At 43.1% G+C, this 21,778-nt stretch overlaps 1 protein-coding gene across 4 annotated transcripts in view; it reads right to left on the bottom strand.

Annotated features, from left to right (window-relative positions):
• Positions 1–21,778, bottom strand: part of LOC135944099 (protein Fe65 homolog) — a 52,399-nt gene that overhangs the window by 3,242 nt on the left and 27,379 nt on the right. For all 4 annotated transcript variants that reach the window (XM_065490841.1, XM_065490840.1, XM_065490838.1 and 1 more), the window contains 9 exons: positions 17,421–17,712; positions 3,769–4,133; positions 3,010–3,122; positions 2,841–2,950; positions 2,454–2,652; positions 2,264–2,391; positions 988–1,253; positions 349–551; positions 110–289 (listed from right to left, as the gene is read on the bottom strand). In XM_065490841.1, the coding sequence (XP_065346913.1) occupies positions 110–289; positions 349–551; positions 988–1,253; positions 2,264–2,391; positions 2,454–2,652; positions 2,841–2,950; positions 3,010–3,122; positions 3,769–4,133; positions 17,421–17,712 (1,856 nt within the window). The remainder of the gene's footprint in view (positions 1–109; positions 290–348; positions 552–987; positions 1,254–2,263; positions 2,392–2,453; positions 2,653–2,840; positions 2,951–3,009; positions 3,123–3,768; positions 4,134–17,420; positions 17,713–21,778) is intronic.

The following is a 21,778-nucleotide window of genomic DNA, read 5'->3' as shown; positions in this document are numbered from 1 at the left end:
GACGTGATGCAAAGAATTAGATTGCTTCATCAAATAATTAAAAAAGCAACTAATAAAAAATAGTCACTTTGATTTCACGAATATTTATTTTAAGTTTATCCATACTCACTTTGCAAGCAGCCTCTATTGTTTTGCACAAAGCTCCCGACGACGGCTCACAGTGGAAAACGTGAGCAATAAATAAGTCTTGTGCTGTGTGCATTATGAAGGCACACTGCTTCACATCTTTTCCGATGCCCAAGAAAGACAAGTAGCGCACTCGACACTCAGTGACGATCTGTTCATCATCCTAAGGACCACATATTTTTAGCATTCTGCGTGGCAAATTGCGTGTGAAGGCGCTCTTACCCCCGGAAGAGAGATGGATATCATAGACGGGGCGACAGCGACGTTGACAGTTTTCCACTGCTCTTTGGGGTTGTTTGACATCATCTTCTCGATGGCGTCATTCAGGATTTCCATTCCGGTGGACTTGGTCACCTGCATTGCACCTAGATACATCGCCTTCAGCACCTTTTTTGGTTCTTCCATCGGTGTAGGGAAAGATTGAGCTGAAAAAGCAAATTAAGTGCTTCTAAAATTCAAATTGCACATTCATAAATGATTTTTTGGTTATTTCATGACATTTGAAAGTCTTTTGAACAATATTAAAAATAAATAATATTTCAATTTTTAACGTATCTAAAAATTCTCGACAAAATCGAAATAGAAAGTAAGAATTTACTATATTTTAAAAATTGATTATTTTACTATATTCTGCTTATAAAATAAAATAAGTAGGCCATAATCCTATTTTTTAAATCTCCTATGCTTCTTTTAAATTATACACGGGTTTATTAAAATACATATATTTTTCCTGAGCATAAATAAAAAAAATTAAAAGAGATAGAGATAGAGAGAGAGAGAGAGAGAGAGAGAGAGAGAGAGAGAGAGAGAGAGAGAGAGAGAGAGAGAGAGAGAGAGAGAGAGAGAGAAGATTGGACTTACTAATTAAATTCTGACCATTTCTTGAGTGGAAGCGCCTGTGTTCAGTTGGCAGGTTGGTCGGTCTGACTGCGAGTCCAGCTCGTGCAGACCCGACTGCGCTGATGTCGATGGGCTTGGCCAGGTTCTGCTGCAGGGAGCGTTCGATCATGATCTTCTTGCAGATGTCCCGCAGCGTGTTGGCGATCGTCCGCGCGGGGATGTCGCAGCGGAATACGTGGCACATGTGCTTTCGGGTTCCTCTGTCGCGCGCCACATATGCGAAATCCCTGTGAACGGAGCAGCAATTCAGCCAAGGATCGATTTTGGTCAAAAGAGCCTCATGCTTATCACGATCAACTCTAAAAGTGCTGACTAATTTTCTACGAGCGGCCGCTTTAATCGTCATTAAAAGCGCTTGCACAGCCGGCAGAGTGCTCTTTTCAGCTCTGTGTGTGTGAGTGTGGTAGATGCCAGGGACAAAAATAATTAATCTTGTAAGGTTAATAACACTCAATCTGCATTCATTTGCGTGCACTCAACTGATACTTTTGCTAAGTCATTAGTCATTGCGAATCTGCGAGGCACGCGATCTGAATCACGAACTGCGAAATCTTCAATTGCATGACGGATAGCCGTGCTACAGCGGCGGGGTCTACGTAATGGCACGTTTGCAAGCGCTCGACGACGTCAGTGGTCGCAAATTCAATTGACGAATTAATTCTATCGCTGTGTGTTTGTGTAAACAAGCAGCAGCTGAAAGTGCCGGGGTTACTGCAGTTCATGCATGCGAAACGCGAGTAAAATGCACGGCCACAACAATAACACATTAATGCATGTTTTACCTCTCTCTGTTGTTCCAACAGCGCCAGGAAAATGGCAAAGAGTTTACGAGTTAGATTACTGATATCAAACTAAATGCCTTGAAAAGAAAATAACAGAATATGGTTGCCAACTGACAGGACAAAATTCCACAACCCTTTCATTTTCTTATAATGTTGACTTTTTTTAATAATGGAGGGTAAACATTACTTCAGCTAACTAACTATTATTACATTAACTTTAATAAAGAAAACGCTAACGGTGAGCCCATAGCCCACGTGAAATGCTGAGCAGAGGTTAAAAAATAATAAAATAATTTTTTCTGGACGCTAACACATTAGTTTCTTTTTAAATATTTTAATCAAGTTAGAGTCATAAGTAATAAAAAAATATTAATATCATTGATCCCTAATTTAACTCTCACAAAACCAAGAAAGTGGCAACCCTAGTTATGATTAAAGCAAAATCGCAGTTTTACCTTCCGTTGTCCCGGCCAACTCCCCACACCCTGATTGTGTGAATGGGTTGCGTGTTGAGAACAGTCAGGTTCTCTGGATCTATCAGCTTCAAAGCACCTTCGTCCAAGTCCATGAACAGATCTTTCCCCTGCAAAGAGCAATTTATTTCTACCATTGCGACCGCAAATGACGGGTATGTGATATACTTACGTCTCCCCATCGTCCAACGACGTCAAGAAGGTCGTTTCTGCCTAGCGACAAATCCACAATGCATTTGTTGACAGCCCTGCTGCTCCTCTCAGGGGTCAGGTCATCCTCGGCGATTTCCACCCAGCCAAGGGAGCGGACTGCAAATCGGATGGATCTCTCCTTGGCTTCTGGCTCAATTCGAGCTGGATAGCTGCGGCGTCTGAAATTAAAAATTTAATTTTTTTCTTGTCCTGTGATAAAATTATATTTGATTCCTATTAGGAATTTTCAACAAAATATTATTTTCAAATAATGGCATTCGATATGGCCTTCGATGTCAAGGTAATTGCATAATTTTTAGCATTTCAAACAAACGGATTTGAGCAAGGTGATTAAACTTTCACTCACTTGTAAGCCATTTCCTCCCTTCGGTCCTCTTTCCTCTTGCCGCCCTCCTGCAGCTCCTCCAAGGCCGAACTGGTGCTGCTACGGGTGACCCCGGTGGGAAATGGCATCATCTGCGCCGGAATAGTAATATTAATTACAACTGCGGTGTGCGACATGAAAGCAATCTTACGTTCTCAGAGTCCCGCAGTGTGACTCTCTTGCCATCCACCTTCTTGTCGCTCTGAGGAGGTTCCCTCTGAATTGTGCCGCTTTTGATATGCCAGAAGTATGGACCGTCATTATCTGAAAAGTAAGAAAAAGTGTTTAACAAGAGGCTTGTAAAGATATATGGAGCCAGAGAGCGAAATGTCAATATTTTAACACTCTAAAAGTGCCTTTTTGCAAACGGAATGCTCTGGAACTTAAACTGTGTCAACTTTCTCGAGAATGCCAAACTAAATGTAAGAAATTAAATAGCTGGAATAAACATTAATATGCAGCAGATAGTACAGTAAATATTTTGGAACTGTTATCTTTAATCATATGGCAAACTATATTTAAAATTGTTTTTCTGTTTAATTTCATTTTAAAGTGCAGTTGGTCGTCAGAAACAGACAAAAATAATTGCTGAATTTCGTGAAACCCCATTACTCCCACTGTGCGACAACAATTCCTCCTAAAAAATCCGGAAATATCACAAACCTACAATTTCATCCTACAATGTTAAAAGCTATTCAATTGGGGTAAATTTTGCTTGATAAGTCACGAATATTCTAGAAGGAAAGTTCCATGCATATCTCGTTAAAATCAATGATGACTGATACTTCTGCTCAATAAAGAGGGATTAATAAAATATCTAAAATTATTTTTGCCTTTTTACAATTCACTTCATTTTCTATTTTCATTTTAATATTTTCAATTTCTCCATAAGTGAAAAGAGAGTACTGACCTTCATGTTTCTCCCAGCCAGGAGGAAGGGTCTCTTCAGTCTCGTCCTCGTCGTCAGGGTTCAGCAGGGGCTGCTTCTGCTCGGCGGGCTCGTCGATGTTCTTCCAGTTGCGCTCGCGCCGCTTGACCGGCACGGCGTACAGTTCGTCGGCGTTCAGCTGTCCGGGCAGGTGCGGAATCTCGCCCTGCTCTTCGGGCGAGCTCAGGTCCATCGACTTCTCCGAGATGCTGTCGCACGCCCGCTGCGACTCGAGCACGTTCTCGATGAGGTCGGGCCGCGGACTGGAGCGCCGCTTCTCGTCGGCCCCAGGGTACTGTTGCTGCGGCCGGCGGCCCATGTTGTCCAGTCCGGCCTCGCTATTTGTCCTGACGACAAACAATGACAACAGTTAATTCCGATGCCGCGTCTGCAAGATCCGGCAAATAATGCAGGTTAAGGAGAGGGGATTGTTTCTGAAACGAATTGTCGCTGGATGCGCGAGAAATGAGTGTGGGAACTGGCCGATTTGCATAAGCAGGCTCTTCTCGGGCAGAATTCGCTTATTTCAGGAACTGTCGGAATTCGTCAGGTTGCGTTATTCTGGAGAGCTGAGTGGGGAATATAATGCAGATTCCCGCAATCACAAAAGTCCGTATACTTGCTGAGACAATCAGCTACCGTTATAATTAAAAATGAATTGTTTAGCGAAGGAGACTAAATTGAGGTTGTTTTCATTTTTCTACTGATAAATCTGCTTATTTTTTGAAAGTGGAAATTAATCAGTCTCAAAAATTATTCCTGTTGCGAGCATGGCATTTCACATTCGTTTTGCGATGGCGTGTGTGTCTTTGACTGTGGCCTGTTTATGAAAAAATGCCAAATTTAAAGCACCGGTCAAAACCGGAAAAACAGCACATTTCAATTTGCTATGGAAAACACCCGTATTTACTTTGTGAAGTTCAACAATCCAGTTTTTAGCCTGAAGAGTCTGTTCCCCCTATTTAACCATGAAAAAAACGCGGTGTAGAGCAAACACAATTTCCAGTGTGGCGAACGTAAACAGAGGTGAGCGGTTTAGGTAATGATTAGCAGCATGAACACTCCTTTAATTACAGCCAGCGCAATTACGATGCAAACGTACTGAAAGGCCTTTGCTAGCAGATGCAATTAAAAGACCAAAGCGCGCGCCTCTCAGCAAAGGACGCAAGACGAAATGAACCTCTAATCAATACAGTGTGGCTCGACGCTCGAGCTGCGCCGTCACTCTGGCAGCATTTCAGCACAGCGGCGAAATCCATACACCACCGAGTTACGCAAAACCTGATACACACAACTTACTTGCGTTTTGCGAAAACCTTTTTCCAGACACAGGAAAAGCCTTGGCTCGCGTGCATGCGAGTTATGCGATCGGCTGCCTTTTGCCTTTGTTTGCCTCGACACCACACACAGCATGCGTTAATTAAAAATGAGAGAGAGCGCATCCATTTCAGACCGGCTCTCTAAATGGGTCCGCGTGCTGCAGCTCGTCCTTTTTTTCGTCGCCGCTTTTGTTGGGTATTACCGCAAAGTGACCTCCTATATTGTTTCCTCTGCACTCGCTCGCACACATACATACTGCATGCACGCGCGTATATTTACTTATTCAGACAGCAGGTCGGTGCGCGGCTCACGTTTTCAAATTAATCATCGGCGGCTCGCCGCTCGGCGGACATTTATTACGGGATTATGTCATTATTATTGCAAATGTAGTTCCGCTGCTGACGCACGCCCACTGCTCCCAGTCCAATTTCCACTGCGCCACCTCCAATTTTTAATAAAAAGCGCGAATGTGCGGAAAAAGTGGGATAATTTATTTGTTGTTCACCTGTTCCACTTTTTGCTCAAGACTTAAATCACAAAAAGGTTGCAATCGATTACTAATCATTAATCGAAGTTATAAAACAATAGGTTCCTGCTCCAGCTTAGTCATAGTCCGGGAGACATTATCTCACTTGGACGATTTAGGTGTTTTGTGGTGCTATTACCTTTCTCCATTGTGTTACAATTTCCAACGACACTTTTTACGACCATTTATCATTATAGTAATGAAGAAATACACAACAACAAAGGTGATTACTGCAAGTCCAATTAGGAGGAGCAAGAGGAGACGCCTTTGAAATTCGCACTCACTTTCCTTCCACATTTGCGTGCCAAGATTGGCCAACACTGATTTTGCCGTTTGCGAATGAATATTCCGATGGCTCGGCTCCCGAATCTCGCTGCCATTTGCATAAATCCGGCAGTCTTTGTTTCGGCATGACGAGTTTCGCATATTAACATGCGATTTACACGTACTTGGCCCCAAAATCAACTTGTGAGCTGGCGCACTCAGTGATAACTCGGCGTCGACTCGGCACAAAAGTGGGTTACATTGTAATGGATCTCTCCGGCTCGCATCAATATACAAAAGTGGGAAAGGTCTTTGGCTCGTGATAAAATGGGTCGCATCAGAAAATCGTCAGCCTGAATGCATCTCGTTTAACCACCTACATTGAAAGTGACGGCGACAATCACGCTCATCTTGGAAATTTATGTGACATTTCGCACAGACAGCGGCGACAAGATTGTTCATACTGAAATTTGCCAAAGAAAAGTTACCCTCTCAGTTCTATGTAATTTAGCCGAGCAAACATTTGTGCTGGCGGCTCACGCCTCAAACAGTGACGGAAGTTATCAAATTGCAGCAAAAGAAGTTTCTCAAAAGCTCTGTCAAAATTAACTCTTCCGCGCCCCTCATCAGGCGAGAACAAAAAGTTATGCAACCCGCTGGGACCGAAAGTTTCGCCGCGTTGCATAACTATACGTACTTTTGCTTTCGTCTTTGTGCCACCGTAAATTCTCCTCTTTTCACTTCCGGCACCCACAAAGAAGACACGTTCCATCGGAAAAAGCTTACAGACAAGCGTGCATACAAGGGCCTAGGCAAAAAAGTAGAACATCCTGTCTACCGAAAAAAGTGTACACACAGCATTAGGCGAGGGCTCTCAGCGTGTCCTCTCCTGAAAAATAACACTCCCCGCAGTCCAATCTGCGCTACAAATGCCCCATTTTGGTGGCTCAATTTTTTAGAAAAGGCGTCAGACTATGGTTGCCACCTTCCGGTTGCGTGTGTTCATTGGACAGCCAGGCTCGTCTGTTTTTTTTTCGGAGATACAAAATCTAGACATTGTTCAAAGCTGCAATTTTTTGGCTAGAAAAATTTTGCATAAGATCTTGATTGTGGTTGAGAAATAAATTAATTTAGTGTACGTGCGGACTCTATTAATTTTCCAGTTTCAAGTCTGCAATCGTTTAGCCAAAGTGTAATAAGATGTAATTTTTTGTACCGGCCAACGTGGGATAAAATGTATTTTTTTCAAATCATGCCCTTTGTAGCATTTAAAGAAGGAAACTTCAAGGTTAATTAATGCAATTGATTAAGTTAGGTTAAAACATTTAACTTTTTCTGGTGGAAATGTGGCAACCATACCGGCGCCTTTTGTATCAATTTGAAAGCAAGTTTTGGCTGGGTGCGAAAGGTCGGAAAAAGAGATGGGGCAGGCGAGAAAACGCACAAATGTTGTCAGTGCGAAATTGCGACACGACGTAATAGGGCAGGCGGTCTTGCTTGCGAGTGAGAAGAGCGTGTGCCATTCAACCTTTCTGTATTGATCGCCGCCGCTGGTCGAAATGCACCTACACAAACACACACGAGAGCGGCCATTGCCGGCTGAGGCTGCCGAAATGGACCCGGCCGGCACCTTGCCGTGCCGTGGCAGGGCCACATTCGTCCGGCTGGGCCCATTTCGGGGCCGCTCTTTTCTCTTTTGTCAGCGTGTTGCAGCGCAGCTAGTCTAGCGCGAGTGTAAAAGCGCGGTTTTATTGATTCGCTGCCGCGGCACATTTTATTGACCCTTCCAGACGGCCGAGTTTTGCTTTTGCCACCGAGACGAGACAACACGGCTAGTTTTCGCAAACGTGACGCTGTTTTTTATTCGCGTTTGCAGCTTTAAAGAAAATTAGGTTGAGATGCGATCGACCCGACGTGTGTGCGAGACCACCGAAAAAAACAAAGGCATACCGCCGCCGCGGCAGGGCTAGGCATTAATTAAACGAAAACACGACGCAAAACGCAAACGCAGCCCGGAAATCGAGCAGAACCGCAGAAGAGGCACGAGAGACGGCCCTTGAGAGAATTCGGCAAAGGGGCGAATCAAATATTAAAGGCGCCAGTGGCGTCAAAGGCGGGGATCAAAGGGCGTGCGAATTGCGCCACACGCGCGTAATAGAACAGCTCCGAAAATCAATCTGCCGACTCACGAAAGTCATCTGGACTTGCTCTTGCGCTCGTGCGTCCTCTTGTCGGCGCTGGGCTTCTCGTCGGCCCTCATCAGGGCGCGGCGCGGTGACCGCTGACCGCCCGCCTAGCTCAGGTCGCGGGCCATCTGACGGCAGACACCGGAAGCGTGCGTTATTTCCGACGGCCGGGGCTTCGAAGGCCGCTTCGGGGGGAATCGCTCGAACGATGCGTGGAGCCGGGATCCTCGTCGGGCGGAGACTGGTGCCCCATCCGCGGTGCCAACAACGAGTGCAGCGGCCGTCGGGGCCGCTCGGAACACTCCGCCTTTTCTGCTGCCGCTGGATAGAGACGGATAGACGAGAGCAGAGCACCGCGTTCGGCGGCGACGCAAAAATATCATTCAATTCTCACCCACTCTTGCATTCCTCGGTGGGTGGAGGACCGACTGCCTTTGTTATCCCCGACAGTGGCGTAACGTCGTGCATTGTTGAACGCGAGATAAACGTGGAGCTCGTGTTCCCCGCCACGCTTTTATTACACATGCATCGCAATAGCAAACACAATTTAATTCTAACAAGGCAGATAAAAAATTGGCTTGGATGGCTTTATCAAAATTTTTTCATGCAAATATTGTCTGATAAAACAAAACTTTCAAAAAATACTCAAGATGAACTGTCCGATTTATTTGTAAAATAATCCTAAGGAAAAAAAAAGAAATTACAAAATTTGTCATTATTCCTTATCTGCATCATTAAACTTTTGAAAGATTAAACTAAACGATTTTCAAACAAGTAAGGAGTATAAACACAAATCTACTTGAACAAATAGTAAACAAATAAAATTTGTCAGTCAATTAAAAAACAATTTTTCTATCCACAAGCTTTATAATTTCACCCTAAATCCTATTTTTCCTAGCATTATACTAAAATTATTTTTCCAGTCAAGAGCTGGAAATTTGTTGAGATAAATACCCCGACTCTGACCCGGCTGCCCACTCATTTCCCACCCCTCGTTGGCTTACACAAACGGGCCCCGGTTGGCCCGGATTTTCCACCCTTGGTCATGAGAGTCACGCCACTGATCCCCGACCTTTGTTAATTCCCACCTCAAGCGAATTAATTAGACGGCGCGGGTGGAGCCGGTTTTTTATATCATATAACATCTAGCCGTAAAAGGCGAGCTTTGCGTCTTGGAATAAATGACGATGTATGCAACCGTGTATATCACCCGGCCTGAAGCAGTTTGCTCCATTTTTAATATGCTCTGTGGGTGGACTGCTTTACGAGCGGCGTAAATCAAAGCGTGCCGCCGTCCAGCCGCGAGCTGTAAATTTTCCACTCAAATTCCTTGCGACGAGACGAATAACTTGGCGTAAATAATAGAAAATCCGCGTATTGATTGATTTCTTTGACGGAATGCGTGTGGAAATAGCATTTGACTATTATTATGCGTTGTTATTCGTCAAGGTGGAGCAATTGCCGCTTGCGCGCCCGAGAGAGAAAGAGATGGAATATACAGCATACCGACCACCAGGTACGGAGTTATTTAACCATGAAAAGTGAAGGGCGTTTGGGAGTTCCTCCAATTCGGATTTGTATAGGAACTCTCTTGAAAAATGTTTTGTATCATTTGCGGGAACAACAAAAGGCTCGTAACGTTTTATTGCGTTCGATTAGAGTCACTGCTTTGCTCATTAGTCTGTATCAGTGCATTTACGCTCGGCAGACAATTAAAGCGAATTACGGCGCGGCCACCTCAAGGACGAGTTTTGTTCCTTTTTGCACGGTAGTCGACGGTGGCAGTGCACTTGCAATAAAACAATCACGATTGAAAAGTGAATGTGGATTTATCTCTTAAAAGCACGCTCCATTGATAAACTGCTGCTGTGATGAATTTTGCATTAAACGTCTTATCAGCAGCCGTACACTTGATTCTAAAAATAATGATGATATTTTTTAAGATGCTTGACTCACGAGCAATAATTTTCAAGGTGGATTTTGGAGATGTGTAACATCAACATTAAATAAATATTAGTCGCAAATCTTTAAATCGTACAATTGTTGCTATTTTTAAGTTATGCGGTGTGCCACGACTAATCTCAAATTTATAGAGTTCTAATATAGGTGAAAATAATGGAATTTATTTTCAAGTGTTCCACAAAGCAGTGTGAAATGTTGCGTGCTTAAAAATAATCCATTTACATAAAATAAATTCCCTGCTGGTAGGTTTCAAATTAAGTGCTTTCATTCATCCAGCCCTATAATTATCCGAGTTTGTACCCAAGGTGTGCGATAACGAGCCGACATTTTTCACAAATTCCAAACAACATAATCGGCCGCTTTATCTATTAACCCGTGTACTTTCTATCCTCCTATAACGCGCACGCTGACAACGAAAGTGAAAGTAGTCGCATATCCGAATCAATTGATACAGAGTTAATTTCCATTCGATCTGTTATGACACATTTAAGGTCGAGAGTTCATGAAAAATATGTACGATTTCGAATTCCTTTGCACGCTGGAGAGAAAACAGCCAGCTGGCTAATTCCACGCAATGCCAGCCATGGAAATTCAACAAAACCTCTGAAATCTAGCTCAATCTCAACATTAGCGGAGAGGACCTTGACTTTGCGTCTGTTCAAAACCAAGACGGGCGGTATCGCGTTCGCCTCTCGCGGGTGCATATTTAGCGAGGGCGTGTTCGCATCTCTCCGTGCCGAGAATGAGGCAATAATTCGCGGGGGGCACACATTTCGCAGCTAATATGGGCACAAGTGAGCATAATAGCAGCGAATTCGCCTGCTTGGCGGAGCGGCAGCTCCGCGATATCGATTGCGCCCTCGGCAGGCCGACTTTGAATGCAGCAGCAGCGGCGGCGGCGGCAGCGGCAGCGTCGTCGGTACTTCTTGTTCGTCAGTTGCTTCGCCCCGAGAGCTAATTTAATTTGCTTGCAGATAAACACTTGCCCGCCGCAGTGGCACAAACCGAGAGGCTGTGTGCGCCGCTCTTGCCAGGCAATTAGCACACGGCCAAATGCATTCCACTCTGCTCTTCCCGCAGGACTCGCGAAATGGCACGGAGAGTGCGCGCCTGCCTTGTTTACGGCTAGACCTTTGATCGGCGCCGCCGGCACTTTAATTAGCGTCGCATTTTCTGCAAGTTTTGATGCGCAAACTTTGCTCTGTTTCCCGATGCAGAACTTTGTCGTTCTAGCTTCGCGATCTTACTTTCGGAACAGCTTCCCGAGATCTGCGCTCTTCTCTAAATGTGTGTCGACTGCCCTCAATTCGCGGCTCAACGACATATAAAACGCCGTTCGTCGATTAAATGTGACGAAAATGATATTTCTACATCTTTGGAAGGGTCAAATATAAACTATTTATTTAAGTTGTAGTATATAAAGTATCCTACAAAAATTTTACTTATTAAAAATGAAAAAATATCTTGTTAGTTTTGAGGATACTAAATTTTCGTTGAATTCAGAGTGGTAAAAAGCAGACATAAAATACAGTACAAGCTGTTTTTTCAACTGATTTTTGTTTAATATGCAGTTTAGCAAATTTAGCCTACGGTTTAGAATTAAGCTGGAGAGAGAGATGCGGTTTGGACCTCTGTGGGGGATAAAACTAAATATTTGTGATTGATTTATACAATACAAACAAACGTTTAACAAACACATTCTGCAATGGTTAATCCTTGAGTAAAGTAAAATCATTAGTTTCGTGCAATTTTTGTACAGGACAACAGTTTGAATTAATGGTGGAAAATGCGTGGTTAGATTTTCACACATGCAAGTTATTTATGAAAATAAATCAATTACGCAATGGCCATTAAGATCAATGCAGAGAATAATAGCAATTTCGCAATTAATAACTTCCATAAAATATTCCCTCGTGCATATTTTTTCATTATTGATTTCATTACGAGTTAATGAAAATGTTGTGTATAGAGCCACGTGAAGATATGAAGCTATAAACAGGTCAAATGATCATAGGAATCTCAAGTATACTCACTAGTGTTTATATATAATGGCCTGTAACATTATCACCGGCAAATGGCTTCTATACTCAAGAATAGAGCTTTTGCTTCTCTTTCTCTGCTATACCATCCAGAATCCAAAAATAGAAAGAGAGCCACCCTCGCGCTCCATCGCTCTTATAGGACGGTAGCTGAACACAGCGAGCACTTGGAAATGCAATAATTGCGTGTGAAAGAACTGACAAACTATTGCGTCAGAACTGTCAGAAGATGTTTGACATGCTTTTAAAATGAAAACTAAGTGAAGAGACAGGAATTAATGATTAAAATCGTAGATTTCGAAACATCAAAGTATGCAACTTATAAAGTGAAAAAAGTTTTTAAATGGGCAGTGATTTTTTTAACCTCTGCTTAGCACTTCCCGTGGGCTGTGAGCTCACCGCGTCCCAATAACACAGCCGAGCTGATAACATGCGGCCCGAGTGGCCACAGAAGAGCTTCGGACCAATGTGCTTCACCTCCCCGCACCAGAGTCTTTTATTGAAACACCAGACATTTATCCCTAAAGCCGCTGGAAAGGTGCGAAAATCAGCAAATCAAAATTTAAAAATACTTTTAATGAGTGAATTAATGAGAAAATTGTATTTTAGGACTAAACACATAAAACCCCGTTTTAAAAGGTTGTTCCCTGCTTTAGCAAGTGTCGCAGATCCAGAGCAGTCGGAATCCTACTACTAATTTTGGTTTAAACCTTTGTTATGACTCAGTTTTCCAACCGACCTAAAACAAGTTTGCTTTCTAAATAAGAGATTACTGAGTAATAGCGGCAATCAATTCTAGTAGTTCCATCAAACCAACAGATCTATAAACTGAGCCGATCCTTTCGCTTCCCTATCGCTCTGGTGCCCATTATTTCCATCTCATTTGCCATCGCAGAATATGGAATTTCAACCCCTAGCTCGGCAAGAGATTAATCCCCCTTGCCTTCCATTCCACGCCAGGCCAGGCCGAGAGTGACAAATTTGCTGTCAGCCAGACGCATCGAAATCCGATACCTAATTAAAATCGCGATCATGCAGCTTAGCGTAGCAGCTCACGCGTACACTTTTGACCGGCGGAGTCGCCCCTCACGGCGTATATCCTTATCGGCTTTCGACGCACAACTTTAAGCAGGCGGGTGGATTTTTATCGCACCCTGCGCCCGCAGGGCCGACGGAACTAAAGCGAGGCAAAAGGCTGCGCATGTATCAGTGAGCCATATAGCCAGAGCCAGCCAGCGTAAGTATGCAAACGCCGGCCGTCGAGGGGTTGTTTATCAACCTACATAACGTGCACACACACACACACACACTCACACACACATGGACACGGAGACATATAAGAAGGAAAAATAGTCAGTGGTGCGAGCGAGAAAAGTGTAAGGTTTCTTACACTCGGCCGAATGTCAGCACAGTCTTTTCTTCGGGCGAAACGCCGTCACTGGCGGCAGCTGGGGCGGATTTGCATAACGTTGCTGTTTTCGGCCGAAAAAAAGTAACGAAGGCCGGTCCAAAAAAGTCTGTATCGTGCTTGCGAGCACAGGACTACTAATTCGCCGCTTAAAATCTCGCAGAATTAATTTTCTCTGCTCGCTCGCTGATGGGCGTTTTATTTCGCACTTTCCGTGCACAAGAGTGCATAAAAAAGGCCTTTTTGTCCAAGCGAAAAAGTTTGCCGCCTCCGAGCTCTTTCTTGCTGCAGCTGGAAATGAGTTTATGCTGATTGTGCTGCTCTCCTTTTGCTCTCCGCGCATCCCATGCTTTCCTTCCAATATTAATAAAAAAAACTTTCCATGCATGACGGGGAGGCTGTAGAAAACACTGTCGCGCAAAAGAGAAAAAGTCGGGCATGCGTGAGTGGGCGAACAAATCTCTTGGGGATGCTTTTCTGTGCGCGTCTGAAAACTTTTGAAATTCGCTCACGCCTTGATTAAATAATGCCGAGTGAGATGCATCCATTTTTGCGCGTGCCGCTTAAGTGCTTTAAAATATAATCAGCAGCCGAGGTGGTGACAGCAAAGCACCATATGCCCGCCAGCGCAAAATTAGAATTGAAGAAAGAACAGATAAAAACTCCTCCAAACCGAACATTCCAGTAGAACTAAGGGGATAAAGATGTCACTGGAAGTGTGCGGTCTTGCTTCTACTTTTAAATCCATCATTCAACTGACGTGCTCGACACAAACAAGTAGCGAAATGCTGTGTGTCTGAGAAAGAAAACAACAACTTCAAATAAAGCGATTTTTCCGCCTGTGTGAGCAATATTAAAAATTCGCCTTTGAGAAAAGACATCGACAAGAAATATTGGAGCTCCGATAATGAGGAGCAAGCCAATGAAATGCCACCGAGAATATTGGAAATTATTGACATGCTGTTCAAAAGACAATTTACAAAAGGAGGACTGGCGCATAAAAAGTGCTTCGTCGCAGCCGCATTTGCAAACAAAGGCGCACGACTGCCGCGAGATATTGGATTGCACACACGCCGCTTTGTGTACATAACTTTGCGCGGAAGAAGTCGAAACGATCGATTTCCCATCGCGGCGCGACCATTTCTCATTTCGCGGGAGGCAAAACAAACGAACAAGTGTTGCAGATGCTGGAAAGAGATTCGACAAAGCCAACAACAATGTGGACAGAGTAGAATCCAGCGCACGTGGCGCGCGGCACGTTTCCCATCGGCCGAAACAGGGCCACAATAAAGTAAATAATTTTTCCATACAATCGAAAGAGCTATAGAGTGCATGGGAATAATAACGAGACAGCAATATTATCGCACAGCTCGCCGCTTTTTTTCTCACTCTATCTGATGAAAGCCACTGCAGGAGGTCTCTCTCTCTCTCTCTCTCTCTCTCTCGCGCGCGCGCATTTCAGCGCAGGAAACTGATAAATAATGCACGCATTATGCCTGCGAGAGCGAGATGAATAACTCATTCATTCATCCAGCCGGTGCGAATTGCCAGGCATTTTCTATCAAAGTCGGCGCTTGAATTATTCAATGAGTTCGTTTCGGCTCACCCGATAAAAGTGCAATTTACGCATTCGCCGGGTGGTATTGCCTGGAAAGTGGCGTCCATTTAATCAGCTATGATTGATTAGCCGCGATTCCGGCGAAAGGGTTCGCCAATTTGCGAGAGTGATCTCTTTTTGAAACGCCTGTACTCTTCAAAACGAGATTTGGCGGATATGATGAAAGCAGCATCTTCAGACGAGATTGGATTTCACTCCTTTGCATTGGTGATCTGACTCAATGAGATTTCAAATCAACTCCGATATTGTACACACAAAGAAACTGAAAATAAGATTAAACTTAGAGAGTCATATGTAATATTCCACAACAATCGAATGTTTAACTTCCACACATTTTTTATTACGTTGATATCACATTTTGATCTTTCGAAATTATCATCTGTAAAAATTCCGAACCAAAATATTAATTGAAGCTATATCAAGTTATATTTAATCTTATATATACAAAAATATCTTATACAAATATGCTGAAGCACAAATTATTTGTATCAAGTTCTGTTTAGTTTGCTAATGAGATGAGACGGCCAAAGTTTAAATTAGAATGTGGACACCTTTTACAAAATATGTTGGACAGAAAAAACCCTGGATGATCAATGAAGATTTTCTGAACAAAATGGGCGGAAATTACCTCATTTCCACGAAGGAAAAAAACAACAGAAGTTAGAACCGTGATTGTGGCTATTTCGGTAATGTCAATTTCAGACAAAAACTCTTCATTTGTTTCTGTGAATGAATAATGTTGCGAGCGTGACGCACTTGCGGTGCCGCTGACGTTGGCTTTGTACGACGAATGATATGCAAATGCAGTCGTTTGCGGCACAACAGCGTGTTTTTGTCAGGGCTGAATATTTTCGGTGACAGAAAACGAGCGAGGAAATCTCTGTTCGCGCACGCCGGAATGGCGTAAAAGATAGTTAGAAGCCCCAAATACATAATAATACATAATTTTTGTCACCGCTACGGCTTCACGGGCGGCACTGCTGATTCCCTCGCACCGCGAACAACTTCTGTTTCAGCTCGCTGCTGGTGGAAAAGTTCAACATTCTACTGTTGAGTTATTACTTTTTTTCTTTTCCGCGAGTTAAGCAACGATAAAATTGCAAAGCACATAAAAGAAGCCGACGTGCTCCATTCTTTGAGCGTTTGCTCATCCAACTTTTCTCGTTAGCTACTTAGATATTTCTGAGTAAATTCATTCCCGCGCTTCGCTAATGCCTTTGAGCGTATGTTCTCTCGAGATGAATATAACATGAATTTCAACTCGGATTTGAATATATTCAAGTAAGTAACAACACGGAACGTTCAAGCAGCGAGGATTAAAACAATAATTTCTCCTGACTTTCAAGGAGATGCGGGTTTGTATTTCAGAGTTGCAATCCAGTGTAGCGGTAAATTATTTTGCAATGAAGAAACTGCAGAATACAATATTTTTAATTGGACGAGATGTAAAGCTGGAGGTAGAATGACAACATAATCTTCATTAATTTGTATCAAAATAGTTCTGACTTTAATCTACATTCATGCGTCTTTTTTCTGCGTCAGACCAAGGTTTCTTGTCGGTCCGTGCCTATTAGGAGTGCAGAAAATTGGATCTCTATTCCATAGAATAATTATGCAAAGTGCAGAACAGACTTCACAAAAGACAGAATTTAGAAAACGCTTTTTCAATGTATCTATTCAAATGTAGTATTTATGCAAAATTTGACAGTTGATTGACGCTATGAAGGTTTAAGTCTGACTGGCCTTCAATTAACATATTCGTGCAGATCTGATGGATACTCGACCAAAATAAGACTCATTGTTACGCGCTATAGTTCTCTGTCATAATAGCAGACAAAATTTTTAAGGAAAGTGCTATTCCGTTGAAACCTGCATTTATCGCATGACATTGACGTCATTCAAACTATTTATTTCTAGCATACATGTCAAAGCAATGACTTATTACTTTTTGTGCTTTCTTGCTTCGCTCATGCCATGTTTCATGAGAACGAAATAATATTGTTTCTGTTCTCTCTTTGTGAGGGAGGACTTTCGTTGATGCGGACATTTGAAATTAACCGTTTGATAGAACTTCTCAAATAATAACGAGAAAATTTTACAGCGATCAAGTCACACTAAAGAAATACAGTCAGTTTATGAATTTCTTTTAGCTACAGCTGGTTTGATTTTTTTAACTCATTTCTGGTGAGTAAATCTTTTTCAGGGGGATTACTCTGTATATTTAAAGAAAAATTCCCAGTCCAACAAGGTCAAATTGGGGTGAGTTGGGGGACAAATTGCTGAGGACGAAAATAGGCGATGATGCACTGACCTGTTGTTTTCGCTGTCAGGCGAGTGGGCGGCGCCGAGAAGGACGCACTTGAGCGTCGGGCCGGCGCTGACATCGACCCCCATGGCGCCGAGGTCGAGGGCGGCGTAGTGGCGCCGGGCCCCGGCGCTGCCGCTGCCGCCGCGGCTCTGCAGATTGCACACGGCGTCTAACTCGTGGTAAAGCTCCTTGTAGAGCGCGGCCGCCGCTTCGGGGTCGTTTGAGTTGAGCGCGTCGTCCAGCCGCGCCGGGTCCAGGTGGTAGTTCGGGTTCTCATAGCTCAGCAGACCGTTTTCTGCGAACACACACACGAAATAAATACATAAAAATTTTTCTGCCCGGCTGCTTTTACGGCGGAGGCTGTTTACGACGACTCTCGCTATTAATTAGCATGCGGTTCGCCTGCCGAGGGTCGCTTCGTAGTTCGTACCTGGTATGTGTTTCGCGCGAACGCACTTAACTGCCGCGTGCTTGTTGTGCGCCTCGTAAAATCAACGAAAATTGTGTACGGATTAACGGATTTGAACTAGATCCCGCTGGAACATTTACTTGCGATGCGGGACGTGCTAATTATATTTTGATAAGCGTGAGCTCATAAAGTTTGTAATAAAAATTTGTCTTTCAAGACGGCATCTATGAACTCTTAAAATTTATTAGCTGACCAAATTAAATTAACGTTAAATCATCATCAGAAATGTTTTTGGAATGCTTTAAAATAAAAAAAACTCGTGGCATGCAATTTAAAGATATGGTGAACTGGGGAAATGGCTAGACGTTACCATTAAATGGAAATTATTTTCAAGCTCACCAGCGAATAATTATACTGGGGCATATGTACTATGTGTATTAAATTATAAATTCAATTGATTATAATTAAAGCAACGAAGTCAGCACAATACAATGGTTAAGTAAAGAGTCGCAAAACAAATAACAATTCTCATATATGTGGTCAGCAATTTTTAATCTAGCAGTATCCCTAACGCTTTTTCATTACGATACTAAGATGTATTTTAATAAAAATTTAAAACCCACTGAGGAAGTAATTTAAAAAGTGCATCCATTCGGAAAAATTGTCTTCCGCAAACTAAGTATGTGGAGACCCCCCTCCCCCCAAAATAATTATATCCAATCGTTCCTAAAATGTGAGTTCGAAGTTAAAGCATGAGATTCCAGCCACCACAAGATGTAACGTCCCACTAAAGGGCAGCAACGACTAGCTTTTTTTGCGTTGTTGGTGAAAGTGCCGTCAATTTCCGGCTGTGGAAAATTCCCGAAATTTTTGGCTCGTCTTTGAATTTGTTTTGTATGTGACAAACTGCTAAATTGGCCACAAAAAGCGTTCCATTGAATTATTGATTTGTTTGCAATCAAATTCTTCTATTTGTTACAATCAAAAGAACACAACGTTAATTAAAAATCACATTTTGCTAACGAACGCCATCCTTACATATCTAAGCAAATCACTCGAAAATTTAAAGTGGATTTTAAATTACAGCAGTTTGTATAGCTCATGATTTTAATTCCTCTCGTCGAAATGTAGCTAACGGTGTGTGACTAATGCTAATGACGTCAAAACAACGTGCAGAGTTATAAAATTTGACGTCAAGAAGGTTGTCACTTGAAAAGCACAAAAATTTCGCATTCAATGCAACAATACTTTTTATTTATTCAATAATTTTAATAGTTAAAAAATAACTCTAGTGTCTTAAAATCCGAATCCGTTTTCCCATTTCTAGCGCTGTTCTATCAACGAAAAAATCAGCACTACCGACCTCTCTAAACACATCCAATACTCGCGGACTTTCCGGCACCCGACGCAAGCAGAATCGAGAGCAGATCCAATTACAATCACTCACAAACCCTCCCAACTACTACATGCAGGAGAGTGTGCAAAGTTTACCTGTGTGCCATCTGCCGCCCCGAAAAGCGAGCGTGCGGGGTCAGGAGCGGCAGTCAACTCTGGCCCCAGCCGAACACGAGAGGTGTTCAGCAGTTTTATACCGGGGATAATATAAACTAATACTTCGCCGAGGGTCGGGAAATTACTGACTGCGCGCCGCAGGCTGGCTGGCAGCGCTCGCTGGCATTACAGCTTAACGTGCGTGTCTTAGAAGCCTAAAACCAACCGCGCGGATCAATGAAACGGGCGCCGGATAGTCTGCACAGATAAAACCTGACGCCAAACACCACCACTTCCAGTCTGGCTCGATTTATTTATCGTCCTTTCCACTTTTCCGACGAATGACGAGTGCTTGGGAAATCCGAATCTGCTTCTGGCGTTCATGTCGTTGTAAACTTTCGAGTAAGCATTTAAGTTTTTCCTCTCTGGGCTGCGTTTATTTATACGACTGTAAATAATTTTCTCGTGTAAGCTGGTCATCGATTTTCAAAGAGAGTACCTTGCACGTAGGGGGTGCGTTCGTTTGAATAATGTGTTCATTACGGCACAGTGCAACAAACATTGCGCAAGCAGGCATTGCGCTCTCGTCGGAAATTGAAGCACCCAAGGCTAGCGTTTTTCCACTCGCGGAAATTGAATCGGTAATTGAAGGCTTTCCAGGAAGTTTTTGATTGCTTCGTGTTTTACTTTCTTTCACTTTTACCCACGGTTTTGCTCATTTAATGAATTGCAAAGCTCGTCATTATTTCAAATTATGTAACAATTTTTAATTAAAACTACAAAAAATGTTTCAAAAACTAATGCTTTTGCGCTAAACACATTTGTGTTTATGAAAACGTATTGGCACAGTTTACTAGACTTATCAACATTTATTTATCGATGAACTATGGACGTTTGTTGATGAGAGAGCAATTAATTAATTGACCACGTTAATATTTATTCAACATGAGATATATTTGGGGAAAAGAGATGTAAAGGGGGGGGGAGTAAATTAAATTTTTTCCTGTTCTTAAGAGGAATTATCTTATAATATCGCCACAACCTTTTTGATTTAACAGCCTTCATTGAGGTACAAAAATTTTTCCTTATAGAATTTCCGTGATAGGAGAAGCAAGAATAGCTTTTGGGCTTGTGAATTTTTGTAAGGGGCGTTTTGTCGCAAATGTTCCATATTTGTTCCTCTCGATGATTGTGCTTAGTAATGATTGCACTCGAGAGTTTTGAACGAAATGTGTTTCAAAACTTCATACAGCTTAACTACTGCGTGAGTTAGGTGTAAAGTATTGCTTATTAGGCCTGATGAGCCGAAACAATGGCTGTCCAGTATGAGAACGAGAGATACTTTTTCTTTTCAAAATCTCACTCCTGTGCTGAAATTTCCTTCTTGCGAAACACTAAAAACACATTTTTTTGCCGGAGGAGAAAATTTCCTGTCATAATCTATGCAAGGAACATAAATTATTCGACTGCAAATAGGGTTTTGCGCACAACAGCTCATTTCAAGCTAACTGTACATAGTGGTGACGTCTAAATTTTCGCGAAAGAACCCTTCTGACAAAATATTGCTGCTCGCCGCGGGCGCTTTCCGCAACTGGCGAGGAACACTTTATTCACCCTGGCCGCCGACGTTGAAAAATGCGGTGCAAATTTAACAAAGGCAGAGTCGCGGATTTCGCACATATTGCGATAAAAAAGCGGCTGCTCGCTATCCAGCGTTATCTCCAGCGGCGGCGGCAGTGCTGGATTCACCGATATTGCAGTGCCAATCTTTTGTTCTGGCGCACAACGCGCACGCATTTGAATAAAGATCAAATTTCCGCTCGGCCGCGCTTTCTATATTGCGCGGTTTTCGAATTTTCCCCGCAATAAAAGTCTCGGCGCGGTGGCGGGCAGCTTTTAAATCGTGTCACGTCGCCGATTATTGGAAATCGATTACCTGACGCATCCGCGCTCGGCGCCTGAATTTGTCATACATAACGACAGAAGAGAGAAAGAGAGAGAGAGAGAGAGGCTCTCATCCTGCTTCTTTCTCGCAGCCGCTTCTCGTTTTCAATTTATTCCAGCGGCGCAAAAAGACAAATGTCTGCACAGCTCCATTATGCACGCGGCTCTCGGCGTTAAAATGAATATTTCAGCAGATAATATCTGCTCCGCACTCGTGCTGCGGGCTTTTTTCGCTTAAAAGCAGGCTGCTCGTTATGTGTGTGTGTCGCGCACACACAGCCGGATAAAAGTGCAAAGCGTTTAAACGCCTCCGCTGCTGCTGTAGTTAATTTTTATAAAGTCCAGAGCACGAGAGTAAACAGTCCAAATTAAAACGTGTGCGGTTGTTTGCGCTACAAATGCATGCATTGCGTTGGCAGCCGTCCCACCCCATTCTGAGCACTTTTCGAGAGAGTTCAGTTTTGGGCCGGTGCCCATTTGATTTGTGTCATTATTCGCGTTTTGCAACAACTCTGGA

Source organism: Cloeon dipterum, chromosome 4 (genome assembly GCF_949628265.1).
Source record: "Cloeon dipterum chromosome 4, ieCloDipt1.1, whole genome shotgun sequence".
Taxonomy (NCBI): domain Eukaryota; kingdom Metazoa; phylum Arthropoda; class Insecta; order Ephemeroptera; family Baetidae; genus Cloeon; species Cloeon dipterum.
This window is presented reverse-complemented; position numbering and strand designations above follow the sequence as displayed.